Below are 12,709 nucleotides of genomic sequence, written 5' to 3'. Positions count from 1 at the left end.
AAGGGAAGCAAGGGCAAAAATGAACTATTAGGGGTTCATCAAGATCAAAAGTTTTTGCACAGCAAAGTAAAGAGTTAACAAAACCAAAAGACAACTAACAGAATGGGAGAAGATATTTGCAAACGACATATCAGATAAAGGGCTAGTATCCAAAATCTATAAAGAACTTAGCAAACTCAACACCCAAAGAACAAATAATCCAATCAAGAAATGGGCAGAGGACACGAACAGACATTTCTGCAAAGTAGACATCCAGATGGCCAACAGACACATGAAAAAGTGCTCCACATCACTCAGCATCAGGGAAATACAAATTAAAACAACAAGGAGATACCACCTCACACCAGTCAGAATGGCTAAAATCAACAAGTCAGGACATGGACAGATGCTGGCGAGGATGCGGAGAAAGGGGAACCCTCCTACACTTTTGGTGGGAATGCAAGCTGGTGCAACCACTCTGGAAAACAGCATGGAGGTTCCTCAAAAAGTTGAAAATAGAGCTCCCCTATGACCCAGCAATTGCACTACTGGGTATTTACCCTAAAGATACAAATGTAGTGATCCGAAGGGGCACGTGCACCCAAAAGTTTAGAGCAGCAATGTCCACAATAGCCAAACTATGGAAAGAACCTAGATGTCCATCAACAGATGAATGGATAAAGAAGAGGTGGTATATATATATACACAATGGAATACTATGCAGCCATCAAAAAAAAAACAACGAAATCTTGCCATTTGCAACAACATGGATGGAACTAGAGGGTAAAAATACATTATATGTTTATAACAAAATTAAAAAATTAAAAAAAAAAGGTCCATGTGAGAATGATACTTAATGTTAATCTCCAATATTAGATGCTCAGGGTTTTGTTTTGAAAATTTATTGTTGTTGATATTATTGTTTTGGGAGAAGTCAATCCCTGATAATGGGTCATTATTTTCTTTAAGCTATATGAAGTCCATGTGTTGTACTCTTGGAAGGGCATTGACCAAAATATTTAAACTCATAAAATGATGTCACTAAGGAAAAGAAAGTGTTAACAAGGTCAGAGCGTGATCAGTTGAAGAGGTACTAGCACAATCTGAAACTGTGGATTGAAATAGCTAATTTAATAACTATTCACCATACATCTGGCACTTTGTCTAACTATGAACTGATTTATTTATTCCTTAAAACTATACTATAAACTAGATATGATTTTACCCCCATTTAACATATGGGAAAACTGGTACAAAGAAAAGCCATTTATCAGAGTTCACAGAGCTACTGGTTGGTGATCCAGGGTTGTATTCCATCTAGCACCAGAGTTCATACTAATATAACTACTAGTACCAAAGTCTTGCTCTGCTGTAGTCCAAATATCACATTCGGGTCACAGAGAGTTAATCTATAAATGATGTATGGACTGTGGGGCCAATGTTAAGGATGTTCCAGAAGGAACAGCCTGGGTATATGGAATCAAAGAGAAGAACAAAGGACAGAATAAAGACTTGAGAGTATTGAGAATTGAGCAGTAAGACACTGCCTGTAACTCACCTCAGACTGCAATTTCAAGTATTTAGTAAACTGAGTCATGTGAAGAATTTAACATATTTCCTGGGATACACTAAATGCTCAAAATCTGTCAACTATTACTGTTACTAGAATTATTACTTTAAGGACTTTATTTGACAGAGAGTGCACAAGTCGGGGAGGGGCAGAGAAAGAGGGAGAGGGACAAGCAGTCTCCTCCCCACGTACAGAGCCTGACAAAGGGGTTGGTCCCAGGGCCTGAGATCATGAACAGAGCCAAAGTCAGATGCTTCATTGAAACAAGGCAGCCTGTATCCAGAGCTTGTTCTCACACTCACTATACAACACAACCTATGCCAACCAACACATCTGAATTTCTAAGGAACTCAGGCACTGTGACTATTGCAGAGTGGAGATGTTCTTTTTGTCCAAGCCAAACAATGTGGAAGGGAAAGCTGGAGAGGGAAAAATTCAGAAGCCTTTCTGGTCCTTTGAAATTACGAACCTTGAGTATAACCTTAATGAGATTATGGCCAATGACCCCAGAAAGCAAATTTTCTGATTTTATGAAGTTGTTCTTTACTGAAGAAATGATGGAACAAAAGGAGGGTGTTATTCAAAAGCTAACCATGGAAAATAGTAAATTATTGCAGAAATTCATTTTCTAATTAGTTATACTTTGCTTTATGTATCCCATTAATTCCCAAATCAGATTTGTCAATACCCCAGCATATTTCCCACTTACATGTAAAGAATTGTGAAACCAATAAGTGTTTTATTCACTTACTTTCATAAATAATTTATATTAATTCTGAATTCTAAAATAACAGAGTATGAGATATCAATTTTATAGGTAATTACATTAAATTTAATTTTTAATATACCCCATGTAGAACATTTAAACATGAAAAACATAAAAATATAAAATGAGATAATTTGTCTCAAAAAATTTTTCTGACAGTTACTGTTAAAGACTAGACAAATGTTTTCACTTCTTCTCTTAAATTGGTTTCTTTGCTGATGCAAAGACATGCCACTTAAGCATTACTGTAGCTCCTCTGAAAGCCTATAAATATTAAGTTTGATCAGGTTACTCAAAGAACTTCCAGCTGCTTATGTGGGGAAGATTTTTTATGATATTGATATATCACTTCATGTTTGCATAAGCTTTATATTCATTACTATATTATATTACAAAATGAGTGCCATATTTCTACTATTTCAAGATGTGCCTGATATGACCCAAAATTATAGGTTGTGACCCAAAATCCAAGTGTGATAATAACTACGATGATACGGAGTATAATACTTTGGGGAAGAAATGCTTTTATTTTACATAATTTTAAAATTATGGTAAATTATAGGGGCACCTCAGTGGCTCAGTTGGTTAAGTAGCTGTGTTCAGCTCAGGTCGTGATAACCAGAGTCCTGGGATCAAGTCCCACATCAGGCTCCCTGCTCAGCAGGAAGTCTGCTTCTCCCTCTCCCTCTTCTCTCTCTCTCTTCTGTGCACTCTCTCTCATAAATAAATTAAAAATCTTTTAAAAAATAAAATAATGGTAAATTATAAATAACAAAATTTATCATTAGTAACGTGCAGTTCAGTGGCAGTAAGTATATTTACATTGTTGCACAACTACCACCACTATCCAGCTATAGAACTTTCTCATTATCCCCAAATGAAACTCTCTACCCCTTAAACAATAGCTCTACATACTCTCCCCTCTGCCCAGCTTTAGGCAACCACTAAGCTATTTTCTGTGCTCATGAATTGAACTATTTAGATCCTACATATAAATGGAATCATGCAGTATTTGTTCTTTTGTGTCCTGCTTCTTTCACCTACCATAGTATCAAGGTTCATTCATGTTGTACCATATATCAATATTTCATCATTTTGGGCTGAAAAATATTCCATTGTGTGCATATACATTTGTTTACCTGTTCATCTGTCAATGGACACATGAGTTGCTTCCACCTTTTGGCTACTGTGAATAATGCTGCCATGAAGATAGGTATACAAAAAACTGTTCAAGTTCCTACTTTCAGCTCTCTGGAATATATATTCAGAAGTGGAGATGATGGATTATAAGTTAATTCTATGTTTAATTTTTTGACGACCTGCCATATTGTCTTCCAGAGCAGCTGTATCATTTTACAGAGTAACCCAATGCACAAGGGTTCTAACTTCTTCACATCTTTTCAAACACGTGGTATTTTCTGTTTTTTGATAATAGCCATCCAAAAGGGTATTAAATGGTATTTTGTGGTATTAAGAAATGCCTTGTAAGTATGTTAAGCTTTATTTGTAGTGATTACTAATACCCAAGGAATTAGGTGATTTATCATATCATCTAATTAAATAAAATTAATAAACAAATAACCTAAACTGAAAATCAACATGGCAAGTTTTATTTGGGGACCTTCCAAATTCTACATGATAGCTTAAATCAATCCACAGTATCATCACAACCCCTTTCTTTTTTATGGCATGTACTCCTAAGTACGATATGAACATTTCAATTACCACACTACATCATGTTCTCTACCCTTTTCCTATTCCATGCAGCTCCATCTTTAGTCCTTCTTTACATGTTTCCTCCTCTGTGTTCTGGGCTAGATACCTTCCTAGAGTTTATAAAAGCACACTTCAGCTTTAAATATAAACAACCTAACATTCATAAAGAGAAGATTATTGAGATGCAAAATTCTGCACAATAGTTGCTAAGATTTCTAGTAAGTGGTACTTGCCTGTCACTTTCGACTGTCCACTTAAGCCAGTCTAGCCATTCATTTATATGAATTATTATTCATCATATCATTATTCATATATATTAATTATAATTCACTATAATCATTATTACAGTTGCTTCTGAAACTAAGTCCCTGATTACATGACTTTACTTAACCTCAGACTCCAAAACCCAAGATTCAATAAAAAAGGAAGGTGTAACATGATTAACTCATGCAGTCTCATTTTCAGTTATCATATGAAATTAGTACAAATGACGATTCTAGGTTGGATGAAAACACATTGTTTCCTCATATAAATATTAGTGTAATGTTTTTGTTTTACCTATTATACTCATTTATCTCTATTTTTAAAATTTTTACATTCTTATTCTCTTCTCCAAAGTGATGTCCTAACACCTAGCACAATACTCACCATGTATTTTACACATTTGGTGATTATTATTTTTTTTATTAAAAGATTTTATTTGTCAGTGAGAGAGAGCACAAGTAGGGGGAGAGGTAGGCAGAGGGAGAAACAGGCTCCCAGGTGAGCCAGAAGCCCAATGCGGGACTCAATCCCAGGACCCTGGATCATAACCTGAGCCGAAGGCAGCCACTTAACTGACTGAGCCGCCCAGGCATCCCTCAGTGATTATTTTTGAATTTATTAGAGTTTATAAACCACAACCTTACTTTCTTTATGGCTACACTTTACAGCCAAATTTATTAGCAGAAGGTATCCTAAGTTTCTTTTAATCTATTATGAATGCTTTACTGGCCCTCTACTCCTTCAATGTCAATAAGCATGCATCTATTAAGGTTTTATGGTGGTAGACTCTATGACTTATTCCTGTTTTAACCTGTAACTGAGTACAGGTCTGACATGCAACAGGGACTCAATCAGCCCCTTCCCCCACAGAATTTAAAGAACAGTTAAAAAAATAAATAAGTAAATAGATAACTAAATAAAAATAGTTAATAGTCCTCTTAAACTATTTTTAGTAAGTCATATTTGAACTAATTCTAGTATCAATATTTCAATTCTATTTAAATTATATATCAAAACAAGAGCATTAACCTGGCTTTTGCTATGCATTCACAGGTCAGTAGAGAAGTAATAATCACAAAAATTCAAAATCTTTTCTAAATAATTGTTTAAAATCAATATAAAAATGAATTCAAACAGTTCCATCTACTTTGATTTATTCTTCTTATGGAGAAATAAGAAAAGAGAATAATTTCCTTCATCCTGAGACTAAAGTTCACAGTGTTATTTCTCTTTCAATTGGCATATCTTTTTCCTAAAAATGTACTCTGATAAACTAAGTCAGTGTATTTTAAAACTTTTAAGAAAGTGAATTCAATGCTAAGGAATTATATTATAATCTTGTATGATTTATATTTGCTACTTTACACTTACCTATTTTTTTTACTTCTCACAGAAAACGTGGCATTAATTTCTTTCTTTTTTTTTTAATGGTGCCAATTTTAAATACATTTTTATTTAAGACATTGCATTTTCCACTTAACAATACAGTGCTTATAAAGTGCAATGTTGATTTCCTTTCCCTGTGCACATATTCCATATTCAAGTATCAAGAATGCCCAGTTTTTTTGCTATACCAGCTCAACATTACAACTGCCATGTAATTTGCTACAAATTTGGGTCCTTTGAATATTGTATGTGGAACAATGCTCAACCTATTTATTCTCAGATTGGTTTAGTCAACCTCTTCAATGGTGGGCCCAGAGGAGGCACCACCAGAGGGAGGAGCTCCACCACCAGGGAAGCCTCCAGGCATTCTTCCTGGCATGCCCCCTGCACTCTGGTACAGCTTGGTGATGATGGGGTTGCAGACTTTCTCCAACTCTTTCTGCTGGTGTTCAAATTCTTCCTTCTCTGCAGTCTGGTTCTTATCAAGCCAGTTAATGATTTCATTGCACTTGTCAAGAATCTTCTGTTTGTCTTCATCATTTATCTTGCCCTGAAGTTTTTCATTTTCAACAGTTGCTTTCATGTTGAATGCATAAGACTCAAGTGAATTCTTGGAAGACAGCTTGTCCCGCTGTTTCTCGTCTTCAGCTTTGTACTTCTCAGCTTCCTGGACCATGCACTCAATATCTTCTTTGCTCAAGCAGCCCTTGTCATTAGTGATGGTAATCTTGTTCTCTTTTCCTGTGCTCTTATCCACAGCAGAGACATTGAGGATACCATTAGCATCAATATCGAAAGTGACCTCAATCTGAGGGACACCACGAGGAGCAGGGCGTATGCCTGTGAGTTCAAACTTTCCAAGTAGATTGTTGTCCTTGGTCATGGCACGCTCACCTTCATACACCTGAATAAGCACACCAGGCTGGTTGTCGGAGTAGGTAGTGAAGGTCTGTGTCTGTTTGGTAGGAATGGTAGTATTACGCTTGATAAGAACAGTCATGACTCCTCCAGCAGTTTCAATGCCAAGAGAAAGTGGAGTGACATCCAACAGCAGCAAATCTTGAACATTTTCAGATTTGTCTCCAGAAAGGATGGCTGCCTGGACAGCTGCACCATAAGCAACAGCTTGATCAGGGGTGATGCTCTTATTCAGTTCTTTTCCATTGAAGAAATCTTGGAGAAGTTTCTGAATCTTGGGGATACGGGTAGAACCACCCACCAGAACAATATCATGGATCTGAGACTTGTCTAACTTGGCATCCCAAAGAGCTTTCTCTTCAGGGTCCAGGGTGCCATGGAACAGATCAGCATTTAATTCTTCAAACCGGGCACGAGTGATAGAGGTATAGAAGTCGATTCCTTCATACAGAGAATCAATCTCAATACTGGCCTGGGTGCTGGAAGAAAGTGTGCACTTAGCACGTTCACAAGCAGTACGGAGACGACGAACTGCCCTCTTGTTTTCACTGATATCTTTCTTATGTTTGTGCTTGAACTCTGAAATAAAATGGTTGACCATTTGGTTGACAAAGTCTTCTCCACCTAAGTGGGTGTCTCCAGCTGTGGACTTAACCTCAAAGATCCCATCTTCAATAGTAAGGATTGACACATCAAAAGTGCCACCTCCTAAGTCAAAGATCAGCACATTCCTTTCAGCTCCAACTTTTTTGTCTAAGCCATAAGCAATAGCAGCAGCAGTTGGTTCATTGATTATTCTAAGTACATTGAGACCAGCAATAGTTCCAGCATCTTTGGTAGCCTGACGCTGAGAATCATTGAAGTACGCAGGTACTGTGACAACTGCATTGGTAATGGTCTTCCCAAGATAAGTCTCTGCGATTTCCTTCATTTTCGTCAAAACCATAGAAGACACCTCCTCTGGATAAAAGCTTTTTGTCTCTCCCTTGTATTCTACTTGGACCTTGGGCCTGCCAGCATCATTCACCACCATGAAAGGCCAATGCTTCATATCAGACTGTACAACAGCATCATCAAATCTCCGTCCAATCAGGCGTTTGGCATCAAAAACTGTGTTGGTGGGGTTCATCGCAACTTGGTTCTTCGCAGCATCACCGATCAATCGATCGATGTCTGTGAAGGCGACATAACTTGGGGTGGTCCGGTTTCCCTGATCATTGGCAATTATTTCCACTTTCCCATGCTGGAAGACACCCACGCAGGAGTAGGTGGTGCCAAGATCAATGCCAACTGCAGGTCCCTTAGACATGGTTGCTTATGTGTAGGCCTGGCTTGGGTTGAGAAGAAGACAGCAATCCAAAGATATAGCCCCGTGTTCAATCGTGGCATTAATTTCTTAAAGTAAGTAATAATGTATGTAGTATGAAATTCAAAAACTCACAAAATGAAATATAGTGAAAATGAAATTTAATTCCTATCTGTAAACCCCAGTCACCTACTTTCTTTCAACAGAAGCAATCATTCTGAAAAATTTACTTTATTTCATTAGAAATATTATATGTCTATACAAGCAGTGTCTCTCGGGGGAAGAGGACATTTCATAAAAAATAAATTTTCTTTACTCTGTAGACAAGCCTGCTGTACTCTTAGTAAGCAAAGAAAGTAGATTCACAGATTGTGATTCTACTTCCATCATTACTCAACCAACAATCTCCCAGTATCCAATATTTAAATTTCTTAGAAAACATCTTGGTTGACCAAGCTTAGGTCAGATGTCCACCCTTGGTTTAAGCAGCTGGCACTGGGGAAGGAAGGATGGATGGAATTTTGTGGTTTGTAGAACTGCCCGTCTTAAAGACTGCTGGTGAAGAACATCCTTAAAGACAGAGTATAACTGAAGAACCAATGACTGATGTGTGTCCTGCACCATTAAAAAAAAAAAAAAATGCCATAGGAACTGTGAAAACTGGTTTAAGAAAAGGTGACGAAGGACCCTAATAAGATTTATGGCCATGACTTATTCTTCAGTAAAATGTTTGCCTTTGCAGTATGTTTGTTCTGTTCCTACTTGGTCATGAGAAATGACTGAACACAGGACAATGGGAATAGGTAGGTATGGGGCAGCCTTTCCGCCTCAGTTTGGTGTATCATGGCACAAGTGAACACTACACAAGATAGTTAGGCCATTTTTCTAGAACCCTATCTTAAAGAGCAGTATGAGACTGTGGGGTATACCCCAAGGTATAGAAAATTAAGATGGTACAAAAGAAGTAATGAAAAACCACCTCTACCATATCAAGCAACTGGGCAGTGAGAGGTCCTCTGCTATGCCCCAGGAAGAACTTACCCTTGCTTTCTATGAGACAAAGCTTTTGAATGTCTGCTACTCCAGCATACTTTTGGTATGCTGGAGTTGGTCAATAACAGCTCAAAAAAGCTGACTGTCAAAATGTCCAGAATTTTACAAGCCAGTTGTTAAATACAATATTTAGTAAAAAGTCATATAAACTTTCAACTAAATAAATTATATTAATAACCAAGGAAATAAATACCATAAACTCATCACTAATTATTTTACTACATTTACTATGATCTATTTTCCAAGGTTACTTACTTCTGTTTGGTGGACATGCTATGTAATTGTGGGTTACTGTGCATCTGTTCCCAAGACTCCATTCAGTGACCTCACTTGAAATCAGCTATGGTTTGAGTATTTACACCACAGAAATTGGCATATGCTACAAATAAGGGCTTCTTTTATTATTCTGCTAACTGTACCAAGAGTCAGTAAACCAGAGGCCACATAATATTACAAAATAAAGTGCTACTAGAACACAGCCATGCCCATTCATTTATCAGATATTCATAGATACTTTTGTGCTAAAACAACAGAATTTAATACTTATAAGAGAAACTGTGTGGCCCACAAAACCAAAAGTATGTACTATCTGGCCCCTAAAAGGAAAATTTTGTTGTCTTCTTGTCTAGATTTAAGGAAATGGAGAAAATGTGAATAACGCAGATTAAATTTAAATGTGTCCATATAGCTATTACACTGAATAACAACAAAAACTGAGGAAATCTTAAAATGTTCAAAACTGTTATCCAAGTGAGAAAAGAATTCACTCATGCCATGATGAATGAGTACATTTACAACATATATCTTCACTGTTTCACTTATCTCACTTATTAACATAAATAAAAATGTTAACCAAGATTCATATAAGAATATACATATCCTTCAACTGTAACTAAAAGTTGGCTACAGAAATGCAATTGGCAAAAACCAACCATAGCATTTTGTGAGAATCAATTAGCTGTATGAAATTTATCATAAAGGTATATTTAATTTAATATTTTATATTAAATTCATCTATTATTATTATTACCCTTTATAATAGCTAAGTCCTTTTCATCAGTACAATGTATAATAAATGCTATTGCATATTATTATATTTTCATATATTTGTGATATAAATATATATGTATATACCTATAGATATGTTATTTTTTAAAACATCCAAGCACAGTGTTTTTCAGAATGCCAGTTGTTAAACATTACCCAGCACATCACTGCCTGCCATCCACCCTGCTAGCCATGTAGGAACTACAGTAGCTACCAGATAGGAAAAAAAAAGACTTGACCCTTCTGACCAACTCATCCTTTATTCCTGACCCCCACACATCAAAGGAGGTGGGGTCTAGAAGATGGAGAAAAGTTCGCTTAAAAGTGCTGACAGCATCCCTGTCTCCAAAGCAGGAGCCTTGGACTATGGAAGCACCACTGAGGATAAGCTTTACATATTCAAATGGATTAAATTGGTATATAGTATATTTTTCAAATGCTGAATGTTATCAGAATGCTAGGAATCTGGCCAAGATGTTGAAAGGGTCTGGAAAAGAGAGCAGTGAAGACAGCAGCCTGAGTCCACTTATTCAGCCAACTTCAAGAAGAATGCATCCTACTGCAGGGTGACCCCTTAGAAAACACAGCAGTTAAGAAAGTTGAACTAAGGAGTCAGAAAGAGAAATGCTAGAGAGTGTGAGGGCCAACACTGCCTAGGTCAAAGAGAGAGCCAATTTCCATCCCATGAGGTATGCTGATTTAACTCACCAATAAAAATGACCTTATTAGTTAGCTTCTTCACTCTTGGCCATCAGGGAGAAACAATTATGGAGACAGAGGAGTTCAGGTCATCTTCCAACACTCACCACTGCTGGGAAGGGAGAGTTTGAGTACAAGCTCCTACTATCATAGTGAGGAGGGAAAGTGACCCCTCCTCATCAGTCCTTAAGTCAAAGGTCAAGCAAAGCACTGACCATGTTACATGTTACAAATAACATGGTAGATACAGATTGATAGACAATCTAGAGAGATGTTCAGAGACTTTTTACAGGTACCTATCTGTACCTATCATGTTACAAATAACATGATAGGTACAGATTGATAGACAATCTAGAGAGATGTTTAAAGACTTTTTACATGTAGCCTGAGGCCAGGAGATTGCAAACAGATTTTGACAGAACAAATCAGGACAGGGGTTTTTGTTGGCTTTTATTTTTTACTTTTTACAAAGACCAGAATCAGCTCCTTAATGTGGGAAAGACAGACTGAGGTATACTGAGCAAATAAACATGTGCCGACCAGACTTATGGATAAAGAATGAGGACATTAGCAATTAACCAAGGGTTGGAAGACCTGGGTGGCAGTTCCAGCCATTCTGGCTGTCCTGCTAAGTAGCCACAGACCTCTGAAATAGACATATTACTCCTCCACTGGACATCAGTTTCCTGCACATAAAAGGAAGTCTTTTCCTGCTCCAATACTGAATCATTTTAGAAAAGGAGCTTCACTGCTCTATAGGTTTTTTGTGTGATGCAATGAACCTGCTCTGTGTCATCCAGGTATGAAAATACAGGAGTCATTTGCTTTCCCAACAGTGACAGTGAAGCACATCTTGGACCTGGGATATCAGTTCAAATCTTACCCTCTAGGGCAAGAAATGCTAAGTGTGGTCTCCAATAGATCAGGTAAAGTGAAATAAGAAATTCTATTTAAAACTCCACATGCAGGTTCACCCTTCTTTGCATTTTTTTTTTTTTTTTTAGGAATAAGTGAAACAAGAATGACTCCAAGAACAGGGCTTACATTTGAAAATAATGATAATACATGACACATTCTGAACAATGATTTAAATGATTTTCTTTCTGTGCCAGTCTCTTTCCCAAACCCACACTTACAGAATACTTCAGGAAAAAAAATTGTCTCCCCCTATAGAAACTGCTTCAGGAAAGAGAAAACTTTATTACTTAATTTCAGGCCCTAAAAATGTTATGTATTCAAGAAACTGAACCTTGGAAAAGAGAAAAAGATTCTGACTTATCCTCAAACCTGTACTCTCCTCTGAAAGAGTTTACACCAGGCAGGATTGAGCCATTTCAAAGGCTAGCCAAATAACTCTTTTTCCTTCTCCAGTAGAGGAATCAAGGCCTCACATTTGAGCCTCTAAACTAACTGTACCATTCTAAAAAGTCACACATTAAAAAAAAAATGCTTAAAAAAAGTAGACTTCAGCTGACTATAAGAGCAGAATTATTCTCATTCATTTCTAGAGACCAAAAGAAGGAAGACTTCTCCAGGATAGCCCCTACTTCTACACAGGTTTTACTGTTACTTAAGGGGAATGTGTCTGGTGTGTGGGAGCCACACAATGGTGGTTGTGCAGTTCAGAGTCCAGTGACGAGCTCTTGTGGAAAAACGTGAATTTCTTTGAGCACTCAGAAGACACTGACAATGTTCATGGAGTTATTACTGAAAGGGATTCTCTTTCCCTCTCCCTCTCTCTAACTCTGAAAGGAAGAGATGATTAAAAAGATGGCACTCCTAGGAATATATAATTGCTGCTGGCAGCTCTTGTTTCTCCCACAGTTGTTTATACTTTGCAATGAGGATCTGAATGGTATTATCCTACAGAGAGCCCTATCCAAATACAATCCCATTACTAAAATATTCTGGAACCTAGTGACTACTCCACCAATAGACTTCTTTTCAGACACTTGTAGGATTTTCCAAATATCAAGAATTTAGCTTCCTGCACTGTGCGGGTAAA

At 37.2% G+C, this 12,709-nt stretch overlaps 1 protein-coding gene across 1 annotated transcript; it reads right to left on the bottom strand.

Moving 5' to 3' along the window:
- Positions 1-5,763: 5,763 nt before the first annotated feature.
- Positions 5,764-7,955, bottom strand: LOC132027862 (heat shock cognate 71 kDa protein-like). Its single transcript, XM_059416587.1, has one exon. The coding sequence runs from the start codon at positions 7,906-7,908 to the stop codon at positions 5,968-5,970; it is 1,941 nt and encodes a 646-aa protein (XP_059272570.1). The 5' UTR covers positions 7,909-7,955; the 3' UTR covers positions 5,764-5,967.
- Between the last annotated feature and the right edge of the window lie 4,754 nt (positions 7,956-12,709).

This window comes from Mustela nigripes, chromosome 12 (genome assembly GCF_022355385.1).
Source record: "Mustela nigripes isolate SB6536 chromosome 12, MUSNIG.SB6536, whole genome shotgun sequence".
Lineage (NCBI taxonomy): Eukaryota > Metazoa > Chordata > Mammalia > Carnivora > Mustelidae > Mustela > Mustela nigripes.
This window is presented reverse-complemented; position numbering and strand designations above follow the sequence as displayed.

Excerpts from the sequence above, each read along its gene's own strand:
- LOC132027862 (XM_059416587.1), bottom strand. The coding sequence starts at position 7,908 with ATGTCTAAGGGACCTGCAGTTGGCATTGATCTTGGCACCACCTACTCC.